General features: G+C 54.4%; 1 protein-coding gene across 3 annotated transcripts in view; it reads right to left on the bottom strand.

Moving 5' to 3' along the window:
* RHPN1 (rhophilin Rho GTPase binding protein 1) overlaps window positions 1-15,141 on the bottom strand; it is a 36,536-nt gene extending 21,395 nt beyond the window's left edge. Inside the window, exons 1-2 of one of the 3 annotated variants that reach the window (XM_061995241.1) lie at window positions 14,645-15,141; window positions 3,588-3,706 (exon numbers count right to left, since the gene is read on the bottom strand). In XM_061995241.1, coding sequence (XP_061851225.1) covers window positions 3,588-3,706; window positions 14,645-14,746 — 221 coding nt within the window. In that variant the 5' untranslated portion in view covers window positions 14,747-15,141. Of the gene's footprint in view, window positions 1-3,587; window positions 3,707-5,525; window positions 5,586-14,644 lie in introns of those variants that run through there. The other 2 variants (XM_061995242.1, XM_061995243.1) reach the window with 2 other exon arrangements.
* Between the last annotated feature and the right edge of the window lie 246 nt (window positions 15,142-15,387).

The following is a 15,387-nucleotide window of genomic DNA, read 5'->3' as shown; positions in this document are numbered from 1 at the left end:
ATTTTTGGGTGCAAAGCACCCTTCCCAGCTTGCTGTGCTGGCCCAGACTGAGACCCTGCCCTCCCTTCCCTGCTTGAGCATGTCAGGACATGTAAACACCAAGGATTGATTCCAACTGCCTGCTCCCAGCAAGACAAGCTCCCAGGCTGAATATAACCTTCTTATCTGCTCTGAAGGAAAGCAGGGAGAGAGATAACCCAGAGCTGAGAGCATGCAGACACCAGCTGAGAGAGGACTTTGGCTGCTCATGCTCCGTCACACCAGGCTCCAGGAAGAACAACACGTGCACAGGCTCTGCTGGGCCAGGACACTGCTCTCCCCCAGCTATTGCACAGGGTGCTGCCTTTGACTCGTGCTGGGGTGGTTTTCTGTGGACAGCATCCTTCAGGATGCCCTGGTTGAGGGTAGAGGAAGGAGCTATGTTGGTTTTGTTTCAAGATGCTTTAATGCCTCTTCCCCTGACTCCCCTTTGCTGGGATTCCCCAACACCAACATGTTCTTTTTGCTTCAAACAAGGCAAAAACCACAGCAGGCCCAAAGATGCCTGGAACTGCTTCCACTTGAACATCCTCCTGCATTCAGCAGCACAGCAACCACTCTCTTTTGTGCATAAAGCACTATTTAGGCTCTATTTCAGTCCTCCATGCAAAACAACATCTCCAGGACAGAGGGGAATCATTCCTGGCCCTACAATCACCTTCCAATATGAATTCAAGAGGGTTTCCCCTTCTTGCTCCCAGCTGGAAACAACATTCTTAATGTATTTGCTGTATTCCAGTAGATTCTGGCTGATGCACCAGAGACTGAGCTGCCAGGCAGGGAGAGCTGGCCAGGCTGAGAGTTGGGCACAGAGGAACCTGCTGAGGTTCAACAAGGACAAGGGCAGAGTCCTGCAGCTGGGAAGGAACAACCCCCTGCAGCAGCACAGGCTGGGGATTGACCTGCTGGAGAGCAGCTCTGCACAGACACACCTGGCAGTGCTGGGGGAGAATCAACTGCCCATGAGCAGCAACGTGGGCTGGTGGGCAAGAAGCCAATGGCAGCCTGGGGGCATTGAGGAGAGTGTGGGCAGCAGGGCCAGGGAGGTTGTGCTGCCCCTCTGCTCTGCCAGAGCTGCTGAGGCTCAGCTGGAGTCCTGTGGCCAGTGCTGGGCTGCCCAGCTCAGCAGAGACAGGGAAGTGCTGCAGAGAGGCCAGTGCAGGGCTGCCAAGGTGCTGAGGGCACTGGAGCATCTTCCTTGTGAGGAAAGGCTGTGGCACCTGGGGCTGTTCAGTCTGGAGAAGAGGAGCCTGAGCTCAGGGGGAGCTCATGAATAGTGACAAATATCTCCCTGGTGGGTGTCAGGAGGTTGGGGCAGCACTTTGTTCTGTGGGATCCAGCAACAGGACAAGGGGTGATGGGCTGAAGCTGGAACACAACCAGTTCCATTGGAACATCAGGAGAAAGTGTTGGAGTGTTTGAGTGAGGGAGCCCTGGCCCAGGCTGCCCAGGGAGGGTGTGGAGGCTCCTTCCTTGGAGGGCTTCAAGTCCCAGCTGGCCACGTTCCTGTGTGAGCTGCTCTAGGTGGGAGCTGCTTCTGCAGGGGGGTTGCACTGGATGAGCTCTGAAGGTCCTTTCCAACCCCACCATGCTGTGATTCTATGATATTCAATCTATTATTCCCACATTTCCCACGATTTCCTTTGCCACCCATTGCATCTCCTTTGCACCTACATGTACTGCCTTTCTGCCCAGTGCTTCCAGCCCTGCTCTGCACCAGCCAGCACACACATCACCCTTGAAAGCCCAGGGCTCCTCACTGGGTTAAGGTTCCAAGTGCCACCTGCAGTGATGAGCAACACAGCACCTCTCCCAGAGGTTCATTTAGGGGAGCACACCCTCTGTGTTTCTGGGAGCAAAGCTGCCTTGATGCTGTGCAGGGCAAGTGCTGATCTCAGTGTGAGCACTAAGAGCCCTCAGGTCTCCATCAGCCTCCTCCATGGAGTTATCAGCTGTTTGCTTAGCTAACACCAAACTGAGATTGCTCTCTCCTTTTCCTTCCTTCTGTTTCTTTGCAAGGAACTCCTTTACTGCTGATACCTTTATCTCCCCCCATTGCTTTGCTCAGCCCCATTATTTGAACAAGAAAGGAACAGCTTTCTGCTGCCTCTGCTCATTTATTTACCCAGCAAACAAACCCTCTTAACACCAGGCTGCAAACACCACTGTGAAAGGGGTTTCTTTTCCTCCACACACCCCATTCATGGCAAGCTCTTCAGGAAAGGACACTGATATGCTGAATGGAACAGCTCAGGAGATTAGTTAGGAGCATTCAAGTTGATTTGGTGGGGTTTGGTTTCTTTTCCTTCACAAAGAAATGAGCTCCAAGCTCTGCTCCACCTTGGGCAAACCCAGCAGCTTTCCTTCTGTTTGCATTTAAAGCAAGACCCTCTCATTATCAAGCAACACCTTTAGATTTACAACACAATCCCTCCCTTCTCTTTAGCTTTTAATATCAAGCACAAGCTTGGGGTGGGGGGTTTCCTACCCACATTATTACTCAGCTGCAGAGTGGACTCATGGGAGGGCTTGGAAAAGCAGCTTCTACCAAAGTGCTGAGCCAGCAGAAGCCCCCCATCAATGTTTTCCCTAGGCCAAGTAATTAAGATGTGTTTTGCATCACATTCAGGGGTTTTTTTTCTCCCCTGCTCACTCCCCCTGCTCTGATTGCCACTGTTTGCACCAAACCAGTGGCTGGGCACTGTTGTTGCTGCTGAGCCAGCACATTTCTCCTGCTTTAACACTAAAGGGGAGGCATGTGGGTGGGATTTCATGGCCCTTTTAATTGCAATTAGATGAGGTATGGCAGCTTAGTTGGGTAGGAGGGAGCTGCAACATCACCTCCTGCAGGAAGCCTCACTGCTCTCACCCACCAGTCAAATACCACTGGTTTGGTGGAGGAACTGTCTCTCCTCTTCCAGCAGCAACAGGCATGTGCCACTGATGTTAAATTGCTCAAGTCCAGCAATGGAAAGTCAATCTTAGTTGATTAGAGGGGGGAAAAAAAGTAACCAGATTGGCAAAACACACCCAAAAAAGCCATTTTAGGGCAGTCTGATGAGATTTTCTTGTACACCCAGATCTACCCAATCACCTACAGGAACATGAGATCCATACAAGAGCTACAAAGAGAGGTCTTCAGGCCAAAAGAAGGTCAAATAGCTGCAAAAACCATCATGGGATTGCATCATGAACATATTTGCAAGTGCCAACTTCTGCACAACCCCAGAAATGGATCTTCCACCAGGAGCCACCAGACTTGTGCCCATCTGAGTTGTGCTGGGGATGTTTGGAGCTAAGGCTGGATTTGAGGTAGTTGTTGGGGTTATCAGGTAGTTCTGCAGCTCAAGCTCAATCCCAGCAGCCCATTTCTTGCATCTGCTCACACCCTGCTTTGCACCAGGCACCCAGGACATGAAAACCCCACAGAGAGCACAGCCATGGCAGTGCCAGCAGCAGCTGCCTCCTAGGCATCAACACCGTATTCTCCACCCCCCCAGACAGATCCCTGACCCACAGAGATGCTTCTCCAGGGCCATAAGGCTCACCTGAAAAGGTTTTCTGCCCCTGCTCTCATCCTCATCTCCTTGTTGATCTGCTGGTTGATCCGTGCCCGGCGATGCTGCAGTTTGCTGCGCTGGGTCTGGGCAAAGGGGTCACAGCCCTGCTGAGAGAGACAGAGGGGCAGGGTCTTACCACAAAGAGCTTCCCATCATCCTGGGGTGAAAAAGGGGACTTTCAGAGCCTGGCATGGCACTTGAGTTTAAAGTTTTATGGTCTAATGCCACCTGCTGCTTATGGGGGTGTGTATTCAGGTGGGTGTGTAGATGTGCTGGAGGGCTGGAAGGGGCTGCAGAGGGCCCTGGGCAGGCTGGAGCCATGGGCTGAGGGCAAGGGGCTGAGGTTGCACAAGGGCAAGTGCTGGGTCCTGCCCTTGGGCCACCCCAAGGCCAGGCAGCTCCAGGCTGGGGCAGAGGGGCTGGAAACTGCTGCAGGGAAAGGGCCTGGGGGGGTTGGTGCCAGGGGCTGAACAGGAGGCAGCAGCGTGCCCAGGGGGGCAAGAAGGCCAGTGGCAGCCTGGCTGGGCTCAGCAGTGGGGTGGCAGCAGCCCCAGGGCAGGGATTGTCCCCTGTGCTGGGCCCTGGGGAGGCTGCAGCTCCAGGGCTGTGCTCAGTGCTGGGCCCCTCACTCCCTGCCACAGGGACACTGAGGGGCTGCAGCTCCAGGGCTGTGCTCAGTGCTGGGCCCCTCACTCCCTGCCACAGGGACACTGAGGGGCTGCAGCTCCAGGGCTGTGCTCAGTGCTGGGCCCCTCACTCCCTGCCACAGGGACACTGAGGGGCTGCAGCTCCAGGGCTGTGTCAGTGCTGGGCCCCTCACTCCCTGCCACAGGGACACTGAGGGGCTGCAGCTCCAGAGCTGGGGAAGGGGCTGCAGCACAAGTGCTGTGAGGAGCAGCTGAGGGAATGGGGGTGTTGAGCCTGGAGAAGAGGAGCCTGAGGGCACACAGGAGCTCTCTGCAGGAGAGCTGTGGCCATGGAGGTGGTCAGTCTCTGCTTCCAAGTGACAGGACAAGAGGAAAGGGGCTCAGGGTGCCCAGGGGAGGTTGAGGTTGGAGCTGAGGCAGAACTGTTTCCCTCAGAGGGGTGTGAGCCCCTGTGCCAGGCTGCCCAGGGAGCTGGGGCAGTGCCCAGCCCTGGAGGGATCCCAGAGCCGTGGGGCTGAGCTGCTGAGGCTCACTGGTGGCTGTGGCTCTCTGAGCTGCTTTGACCCCATGAACTTCAAGCTCTTTTCCAACCAAACCCACTCTGATTTCCAAATTACCCACAAAGGGAGCTGTGAGCAGGAACTGAACATCCCCCTGCCAGGGTCTTACCATCCAGACACCAGACAAGAGGCAGGGGGTTGTGGATAAGCTCGGGATAAGCCTCAAGCTCAGGAACAGATGTGCCCCTGTGTCTGGAAGTGCTCCCATGTGCTGTCAGCTGGAGGGGATGGAGTGCAGGCAGCAAATCAAGAGCTCAGAGGGGATGCAGAAAGGAGTTGCACAAAGCAGTGAATTAATTCCATCCCTGCCTCCTTCCTTGGCTTTGGCTCAGCCTTTTTGCAGACAGGGAAACGTGTTTCATCTCCAACTTCAGGAAATAACAGCAATATCCCCCTGTCTCAAGGGAGGAAAGGCTTGTCATGGGATGCCCTCAGGTTGCCAGAAGGGTTTCCAAATGCAGGGCTGTGCCCAAGCAGAGGTGACTCCCATTCAGGTTCAAGACCCTTGGGTAAAACAAAGCAGAGAATCCTGTTTGGGTCAGGCCAAGGCTCAGTTTAACAGTGTGGAGACCTCCAAGCTTTTCACACAGCAGTGCAAAGCACAAGCAGGTGCCACTCATTAAGATCCAGTGTAGCACTAAAGGGAATTCCTCAAAGCCATTCTTTCACTCTCTTGCTCCCCCTAGGAAACCTCTGCTTGCTGTGCACATCAGTCTCACCCTGTTCCCCACTGCTGTCCCTCCACAAGAGGTTCAGCCACCCAAGACACTCCATGCAGCTCCACCAATGTCTGTCCTCATCCTGCTCCAAACACCTTCCCAGGTGACTTCTTCCAGGTGGGAAGAAATGGGCTTCAGCAGGTCTCACTTCATCCTCCAAGATGCCATCTGGAGAGTCAAACCCAACAAGCCAGAGCAACACTTAGTTGTGTCTCCTCATGAAACACTGCAGGTCCCAGTGTTACCCTGGGAAACCTTACTGGGGAAGGGGGAAAGCAAAGGATTGAAGCCAGCTTTGATCAGCACAGAGGGAAGGCTTTGTGTTTTCATGGGCTTTACAGGTAATCACAGAGCCTCAAGGGTTGGAAGGGAGCTGGGAAGCTCATCCAGTGCCACCCCCCTGCCAGAGCAGCAGCACCTAGAGCAGGGCACACAGGGACTCATCCAGCTGGGTTGGGATGTCTCCAGAGAAGGAGCCTCCACAGCCCATCTGGGCAGCCCCTGCCAGTGCTCCCTCACCTCAACAGGGAACAAATTCCTCCTTGTGCTTCTCTGGAACCTCTCAGCTTTACAGACAATCAATGTCTCATGTTTGAGGCCCACTAAGTGGCTGCCTCCTTTGGAAAGGGCCTGGGATGAACGTTGCCATTTTCATTTAAGGGCAAGATTTGAGCTGCTAATTGCTGCATTGGACACTGAGGAATCAGAGTCACTCCATCTGCTCCCTAAACCTGCAAGCTGAGTGCTTTACAGTAATCCAGCTGCAATTACTGAAGGAGCAAGCTGGAAGCATGAGACCCTGATTTACCCTGGCCATTAAATGGGGTGGTTAGGAAAACACCCCAACAGCTGTGTAAATGATAGAATCAAGTCCAAGGCTTCCCCTCATCCTGCCACAGCCACCACTGAGCCACAAGCTCCAGGGCTTTGGGATCCCTCCAGGGCTGGGCACTGCCCCAGCTCCCTGGGCAGCCTGGCACAGGGGCTGACACCCCTCTCAGGGAAACAGTTCTGCCTCAGAGCACCCAAGAGGCTCTCAAAGGAAAGGAGGCAACACCAAAACCCTTGTCTAGAAAGCAGCTGCTCCTGCAGCTATACCCTGAGGTGCTGCACAAAGGTGTAAAGGGAAGGAGTTAAAAGGGAAGCTTGTTCCAATTGCAACAGTCCCTTGGGTTGCAAGATGAGAGCTGTGTGTGCCTGTCAGCTGGAAACACAGAAGCCAAAGACATGCAAGTGAGCAGGATCCAGGCTCTTCTCTCTCTGCCTCCAGAGCCATGACAAAAGTCCACCTAGACCTCAACAGCCCTGGGAGCAACTGTTGGAGGTGCAAAGCATTTCTCCAGCTCTTCCTAAAGGAGCTTCCATCACCTTTGAGACTTCTCCATGCAAAGGTTTGCTTCAAGGTGGTCAGAGGGTTTTAAGACTCCCTGAATACACAGGCAAGGAGAAAAAAGGAGCTGCAGGTGAGAGATGATGGAAAAGGAACAAGGGAGAAGACTACCCAAAAGTACTGTGAATATCTCCTTGTCTGGAGGCATGGGTAGAAGGAACTGAGATGCACAGTGGCATGAGAAGACACAAGCAAGAAAAGCCATCTTTAAATCAGAAGTAAGGGAGGTAGAGAGTCAAGAGGAGAGCAGGCTCATTCTCCAATAGCCTGTGATCAAAGGAACCCTAAAACCATAAGCAGCAACGTGGGCTCGTGGGCAAGAAGCCAATGGCCGCCTGGGGGCATTGAGGAGAGTGTGGGCAGCAGGGCCAGGGAGGTTGTGCTGCCCCTCTGCTCTGCCAGAGCTGCTGAGGCTCAGCTGGAGTCCTGTGGCCAGTGCTGGGTTGCCCAGCTCAGGAGAGCCAGGGAAGTGCTGCAGAGAGGCCAGTGCAGGGCTGCCAAGGTGCTGAGGGGCTGGAACATGTGTGTGAGGAGCAAAGGCTGCAGCCCTGGGGCTGCTCAGCCTGGAGGAGAGAAGCCTGAGCTCAGGGGCACCTCAGCAACACTCACAAGTCCCTAAAGGGTGGGTGTCAGGAGGTTGGGGTCACACTTTGTTGTCCAGTGACAAAAGGGGTGATGGACAAAAGCTGCAACACAACCAGTTCCACATAGACCCAAGGAGCAAGTGCTTTGGTGCTGAGGGGAGGGAGCCCTGGCCCAGGCTGCCCAGGGAGGGTGTGGAGGCTCCTGCTCAGGAGGTTTCCAACCCCAGCTGGACACGTTGCTGTGCCCCCTGAGCCAGGGGAAGCTGGTGGAGCAGGGGCTGGGGCTGGGGCAGCTCTGGAGTTCCCTTCCAACCCCACCATTCTGGGATCCCAACATTTTGCCTGGGCCACACTCTCCTGTTGCCATCCAAAAGCCAAACAGCACAGCACAGAGCTTCTAAAGTAAGTGATGACAGGTTTAAGCCTCCTAAGGGAGGGATAGGAAAAGAAACCACCCAAACCCACTCTTAGGTTTCCAAAATGCATTTTCCTTGCTTCATTCTCCTTTGTACAAGCTGCTGAGGTTGAGCCTTTAAGGTCAAAGATGTATTATCTCAACCAGCCTCTTTGGGGTGCACCTTGGGGCACCAAGAGTAAAACTGGGTGCTGAAGAATTGGCCAGGTTGAGCTTCATGAAACACCTCAGCCTTTCTAGTTTAAACCTCTTACAAGAGGAGAAGTGAGCACATAACTCTTGCAGAAAGAGGCCACCAGTTGTGTAGGAGCCAGGGCAGAGCACAGCTTGTGTGTCCACAGAGGACAGTGGGTGTTAGGAAAGCCAGGAACATGAATGAGGTGTGTGTGGGTCATGGAGTTGTGTCCAGCTCTGAAGTTTATGGCCTCTGGCAAAGCAGGATCAGGGACTGTATTACTGCAGCAAGGCCATTAGATGCTCAGAAGACATCTGCCAAATGACACAGCATGAAATCCTCAGCATGGAAACACAACAGTGTTACAGAAAGCACTGGACCAAGGTAAAGGAAGAAAAGGAAAGAGGCCACAAGACCCATTCCAGAGGGGACCAGGACAAACAGATCCCCTGGGAGGCATCTCAAGGCTTCTGCCAACTCAAATCCATCTTTGCAGGGAACTTATCCAATGAGGTAATGGTGGTGTTAACTCTCCAACACCTCTTCCAGTTCAAGAGCACCCATGTGGGGTGTTAAACAGGGCCATGATGTGGTTTGGTTTCCTGCTGGAAGCAAGTCCTTAGGGGATGTTTGTTGAGAGATGATCACCAAGTGTACTTTGCCCTTCACATCTGCAGTCAACACAAGGAGGTGAAGGCTGGGTGTGTGTTGGGTGATGAGACACACCTTAGAGTGTTATCTGTGACCTGCCCCTCTGCCAAAATCAGGGCACTAACAACAGCCAAACCTCATTATCTGTAGGAAGAGGCAAGAGGCCAGCAAGTCCAGAGGGCAAAGCCATGCACAAAGGGACTAATTCCTACCCACTTCATTGCTGCCAGAACAGGAGCTCAAGAGCAAAAGCAAAACTGAAGTGTGTGAAGTGATCAAAAGGCAACTGAGCTGTAACTGTGGCACCTGTAACAAAGGGAAACATGACCTGGGGATGTGCTGTTGGAGTCATAAACCAGAGAGAAGGGCAGATGCAGATGTCAGGTTGCTTAAGGGGCTGCTGCATCCCTGTCTGGAGGAACAGGCACAGGTCAGGAGTGTGCTGGTAAAATCCAGGCATGGATCTCCTCAGAGAAACAAGGATGGGGTCTGTAGCTGGAAGTTAGTGTCTCAGTGGATGATGCAGAGCCTGACTGGCTCGCTGGAGCAGCTTCACAGCTCACCTGCTGCAGCACAGACCAAGCCCTGCCAGCTCCAAGACCAGCTTTAGGCACAAAACACTCACCACCAGGACTCCAGACAACCAGAGCAGCTGGAGAGTGCCCACAGAGTAGCAGGAGCAGCTGAAGATGAACTTGTCTGTAGACTGGAGACACTCATAATAGGGCAGTGGTGAGAAGGGCTCTCACCTGGTGCTCACCTAGGCTCTGCAGCCAGTCCCACCACCAAGCAGACAACCTTCATGTCTCCAAGGACTGGGGAGTTGAGGGAGAGAGGTGCAAGGGCAGGAGCCAGAGACCCTTGGTGCCAGTCAGTCGATGGATGAGGGAGGAGCTGCTGCTCCAGAGGAAGATCAATCAGGAACCTTCACCTGGAATTCACTCTGGTTCCAAAAAAGGAACAACCTGGTCTGATGGAAACCAAATCATCTGCCCTAAGACTTGGCATTAAGATCATTTCCACAAGGGAGGACCTGGGAGTTCTGGTGAGCAGCAAACTAAACATGAGGAGCAATGTGCCCTCATGGCCAAAGCCAATGACAACCTGGTCAAAGGAGGCTCTCCTCTCCTCTGCCCTGCTGAGGCTCAGCTGGAGTCCTGTGGCCAGTGCTGGGCTGCCCAGCTGAGGAGAGACAGGGCAGTGCTGCAGAGAGGCCAGTGCAGGGCTGCCAAGGTGCTGAGGGGATGCAACGTGTGTGAGGAGCAAAGGCTGCAGCCCTGGGGCTGCTCAGCTGGAGAAGAGAAGCCTGAGAGGAACCTTATCACTGTATCACAGAGTCTCAGGGGTTGGAAGGGACCTGGAAAGCTCATCCAGTGCAACCCCCCTGCCAGAGCAGCAGCACCTAGAGCAGGGCACACAGGGACTCATCCAGCTGGGTTGGGATGTCTCCAGAGAAGGAGCCTCCACAGCCCATCTGGGCAGCCCCTGCCAGTGCTCCCTCACCTCAACAAGGAAGAAATTCCTCCTTGTGTCTCTTTGGAACCTCTTCTGTTGCAGCTTGTCCCCGTTGCCCCTTGTCCTGTCATTGCCCATCCCTGAGCACAGCCTGGCTCCAGCCTCCTCACACCCACCCTTGATGGGTTTGTGACATGACTGAGCTCACCCCTCAGTCTCTTCTCCAAGCTGCAGAGCCCCAGCTCCCTCAGCCTTTCAGCACAAGGCAGATGCTCCACTCCAGCATCTCTGTGACCCTGTGCTGAACCCTCTCAATGCTGCTCAGTCCCTACAGGGTGGGTGGCCAGAGGCTGGGGCCAGTGTTTGGTGTGTGATGGCCAGTGGCAGGACAAGGGGCACCAGGCACAGGCTGAACACAGGCAGTGCCCCTGGCCCAGGAGGAGCAAGTCCTTTGGTGCTGAGGGGAGGGAGCCCTGGCCCAGGCTGCCCAGGGAGGGTGTGGAGGCTCCTGCTCAGGAGGTTTCCAACCCCAGCTGGACACGTTGCTGTGCCCCCTGAGCCAGGGGCAGCTGCTGGAGCAGGGGCTGGGGCTGCAGCAGCTCTGCAGGGCCCTGCACACTCCCAGCATTGTGGGATCATGCACTGCCCATGGGCACCAGCAAACCTTCACAGCAGTTCTGATACCTCACATCAGTGTTGTTGCTCAGGGTATAAACACACCCCTCAGAGGACATGGCAGGAGCTCTGCTTGAGCTTGGCTTGCTGTGTCTCACCTCCATGTCACCCTGTACCCCAGCAGCTCCCTCCAGGAGCTCCTTCTAACACAGACAGACCTGGCAGTCAGAATAAAACAGAGCTAAAGAAGGCTACAAAAACAAGGCTGAGATCTCAGTTTGATACCCAATAGCCACGAGGGCCACGCTCCAGACCTTTGCCCATCGTGAGTCATTGTGTGTCATCTGCAAACTGTTCCCTCATCTACAGGGGAATTCCTTTAGGTAGGACAAGAATTCATGGGCAGAGCCAAATCCATGCCAGTGTTGGATGTGGTTTGTTGCTAACCCTAAAGGTTCCTGGTCTTCAGAGCTGCCTGTTAAGTGGGTCCTGAGTGGTGAGCTCCTACAGAGCTCTACATCAAACCAGTGAGCAACCAACCTTTCCAGCAGTACCAGTTGCTGCTCATGAGGCAAAGATAATGGGCACAGGAAGGAGCACGAGGTGCTAAAGCACAAGGGCAGCACAGGGCTTGCACCCAGGAAGCCATTCAGCATCCATGCTGGGGTTGAAGAAGCACCAACCACCAAGTGTAACTCAGGCAGAGGTGGGCAAGCCCAAGCTGTGTTGGCTCACCATTAAGTCACCCTCCAGGACACCAACACTGGCTCTGTAGCAAAAGCTCCAGCAAAACACCTGCAGAAAGCCAAGGAACAGCCAAGGACAACAGTTCCTACAGCTCTAAGAAGTGCTGACACACAAGCTACCTCTGTCATTAACAGAAGTACCCTTGATCCATGACCCCAACACTCTGCCCTGGAGGTACCTCAGCTTTTATCCAGGGGATGCTTAGAACATCTCCCACTCAAGGAAAACAAACAGGCAGCTCCTCCTTTTAACCCACTCTCAGGAGCAAGAATACTTCCTAACAGAGCTTTGCCTCCAAAAAGGGATGTTTCCAAGCACACAGATGATCCAAGCAGCTGGAAAACTTGCTGGAGAGACAGTAAGTGGAGCACTGAGCCCTCAGCAGCAGTTTGATTTCCAGCAGCACCGTGGTTTACAAGCTATTTGGCCAGATTTAGAGCTGTCAGTTGGCATTATGATTCCTCTTTGCAACTTGTGAGCCTGAATCAGGCCAGCACAGGCCAAGTGGCCAAGTGACCCTGCTCTAGCTGCATTAGCCTGTGGGATAGAGAGCAAAACAAAAGCCAGAGGAGGACTCAACACACAAAAGCAGGCTTGGAAAAACACTCCTTTTTCAAAGCTTATTGATCATTTCCTTCTCCTCCCAGCCAAAGGCATCTCAGAAAGCAACGTGGGTTGTTACCCAAGGTGTGCAATAGGTCACAAGTGGGGTTTGTTTGCTCCCTGCACATCTCCTTATGCCTAAAAGTCACCACCATGAAATGAAGCTCATGGAGCACTCCAGCTGCAAGCTGTTGGGTTTTCATTCCCCAGTGGAGTGCCTCATGCACCCAGCAAAGGGGAAGGAAAGAAGCAAATGAAACTGTGGGGGATTTTGGGCTGTTTGGGGGTTGTTTTGAAAGAGCCAAAAAAAACCTGCAGCCAAAACTTGAATTAGAGGAGAATGAAAGTGCTGCAGGGAGCTGGGGGAGGCACAGGGCATGATGAGAGCTGGGGCAGGGAGCCAGCAGGAAACAGATGTGTTAAATCTTCAGCCCCAACCAGTACATGAACCCTGGTTAAAAAAACAACACATGAGTAAGAGAAACCAGCATCCCAGCAGCATTTGGGGTCCCCTGCAAGTGAGCAGAAGTGCAGTGGCCACATGCACAGCCCCAGTGCTGTCAGGAGGACAACAAAACCTAGCAGAGGCTGCATTGAGGGCTCCTATTCAATTAGAAAACGTGGGATCATTAATAGGAAGCTTAATTAAACACCAAACAGCTGATTAAACAACTAATCATGTTGTGCCAGATGCTGCCTATCCCTTGCCAAAGCTTTGCAATCTTTTCCTGTGTTGTTCTTTGGGTTCCCACCTGACACATCCAAAAAGGGCAAAAGGTGTCTCCCAAAAGGTGTCTCCCAGGGTGTGCAGGATGAAAGCAGCAAACAGAACCCCTTCCCCTCCTGCTAATCTTCCCTTACCTTGCTATTTAGGCAAGGCCTTGAGTAAACTCCAAGCTGGTTTAAGGTTGCAACCTCTTTAGCTGCACTCAAGAGACTGCCAGGCTCGAGTGACTCGAGATCAAATCCATCCTTGTTCAGGCAAGGCTGCAATCTCAGCCTTGGCTCAGGACAGAGAACCAAACACCCCAGGAGCCTGCCTTTGAGTTTTGCTGCTGAAGAACAAGTCCTGAAAGTGACAGACTTGCAAGGAGAGCTCAGTTTACAGAGGCAGCAGGTCTCTAAAGCTGGCTCCCAGGGCTCAGACTGAACCACACGCTCAGCTCCCAAAACTAAACCTTCACCCATCTTTTTCCTTCCTTCTGCAAGAAAGGGGTGCTCTCTAAAGCTTCCCACAGCCCAGGGATATGCCCTGACACCCAAGGGATGGCAGTGGGAGCAGAGGAGGGTTACTCATTAAACAAGGTGACGCTGCTGGTTATCGGCCTCATCTCGCTCCTGTGGCACCGACTTCCCTGCTGGGCAGCTCCTGGAGGAACAGGCATGCACAGCCCAACTAACACCCTGCCTGGGGTACCTGTGGCAGAGCTTGGCTGCATCATACAGGCAGGAAGGAGAAGAAGCCAAAGTACTTGTTTCAAAGGAGTCAATATGAAGAATCCCAGAATCGTTTCGCTTGGAAAAGACCTTTAAGAGGAGTCCAACCCCTCCTCTTCTCACCCTGCCCAGCCCACCACTAACTCATGGCCCTCAGCAGCTCAGCCCCACGGCTCTGGGAGCCCTCCAGGGCTGGGGACTCCCCCAGCTCCTTGGGCAACCTGGCACAGGGGCTGCCAAGCCTCTCATGGAAACAGTTCTGCCTTATCTCCAATCTCAACCTCCCCTAACTTGAACCTATTTCCTCTTGTTACTGGCACAAGAGGCTGATCCCCACCTCACCACAACCTCCCTTAAAGGGAGTTGGAGAGAGTGCTCCTGTCTGCCCTCAGCCTCCTTTTCTGCAGGCTGAATACCCCCAGCTGCTCTTCATAAGACTTGCTCTCCAGACCTTGCAGATGAAGCAAGGGAGATGGGATAAAGAGTGAAGAGATGAGCTACAAGAAGAGTTGTGAGGACACATTCCTATAACACATCAAGCCCTTCCCAGCTCTGTCATACCCTGGCACCCCCCCAGCACAGTTTGATGGCCAGGATGGACTTGCACCTCCAGCATCCCTAAGGACCACCAACCACAGGGACCATCCAGGGATACCCATCCCCACAGTTTGATGGCCAGGATGGACTTACACCTCCAGCATCCCTAAGGACCACCAACCACAAGGACCATCCAGGGATACCCCCCCCAGCACAGTTTGATGGCCAGGATGGACTTACACCTCCAGCATCCCTAAGGACCACCAACCACAAGGACCATCCAGGGATACCCATCCCCACAGTTTGATGGCCAGGATGGACTTACACCTCCAGCATCCCTAAGGACCACCAACCACAAGGACCATCCAGGGATACCCCCCCCAGCAGTTTGATGGCCAGGATGGACTTACACCTCCAGCATCCCTAAGGACCACCAACCACAAGGACCATCCAGGGATACCCATCCCCACAGCTGTGTGTTTCATGCCCACCCACACCCCAGTGCCTCACCTTTCGGGTGCTGCTGCTCTTCAAGGCTTGCAGGAGGACGAGGCCACGGTCCCTGTCCCCTTCCCCACCGCCGTCTGGGCTCTCCTCCTCGGGTGGCATCATCTCCACAGACACAGCATCCACGGCTTGAGAGGGGTTTGACCTCAGCGGGTGGTTTTGGGGCTCGCTGTCACTTCTTTGGGCCACCCTGGTTCTCCTGGCTTAGTCCCAAACCCTCGTTGGAGGGGGTAGTGTGGGAAGGGAGAGGGCTCAGCCCCCAGCCCTGCCCTGAGTGGGGGGTGGTTGCTCTCTTGCAGAGCCTCACACACACGTAACTCGATGCAAAGCCACAGCAGCTTCCCCTCGCTTAGGGGGCCGAACCCCAGAGCCCCCCTTTGCAGAGCTGCTGCACACGAGCGGCCAAGTGCGCGCGTCCCTCCCCCTCACACAGACACCCCAGCCAGGGGGGGGCGAATCCCACCGCCCTACAGACTCCTTACCGAGGCAAATCCCACCGCCTGAGGCCAACGAGGCTCCCCAGCCCCCCCGCCCCGGTACCCCCCGGCACGGCCCCGCCGCCGGGCGCTGCCGGCTCCGCCGTGGCCAGGGGCAGAGGGCGGGGGAGAGGGGAGGGGCGGGGCGGAGCGCGGCTGCGGCCAATGGGAGAAGGGAACGGCGCGGATGGACGGCGGCGCTGTCCAATGGGAGGGCGGGGAAGGGAAACGGGTGTGGGGGGGGCGGAGGGGATGTTGCCCGTGGTAACG

Source organism: Colius striatus, chromosome 4, assembly GCF_028858725.1.
Source record: "Colius striatus isolate bColStr4 chromosome 4, bColStr4.1.hap1, whole genome shotgun sequence".
In the NCBI taxonomy this organism is placed as follows: Eukaryota; Metazoa; Chordata; class Aves; order Coliiformes; family Coliidae; genus Colius; species Colius striatus.
The sequence above is the reverse complement of the archived record's forward strand: the minus strand, read 5'-3'. Positions and strand labels throughout refer to the sequence as shown.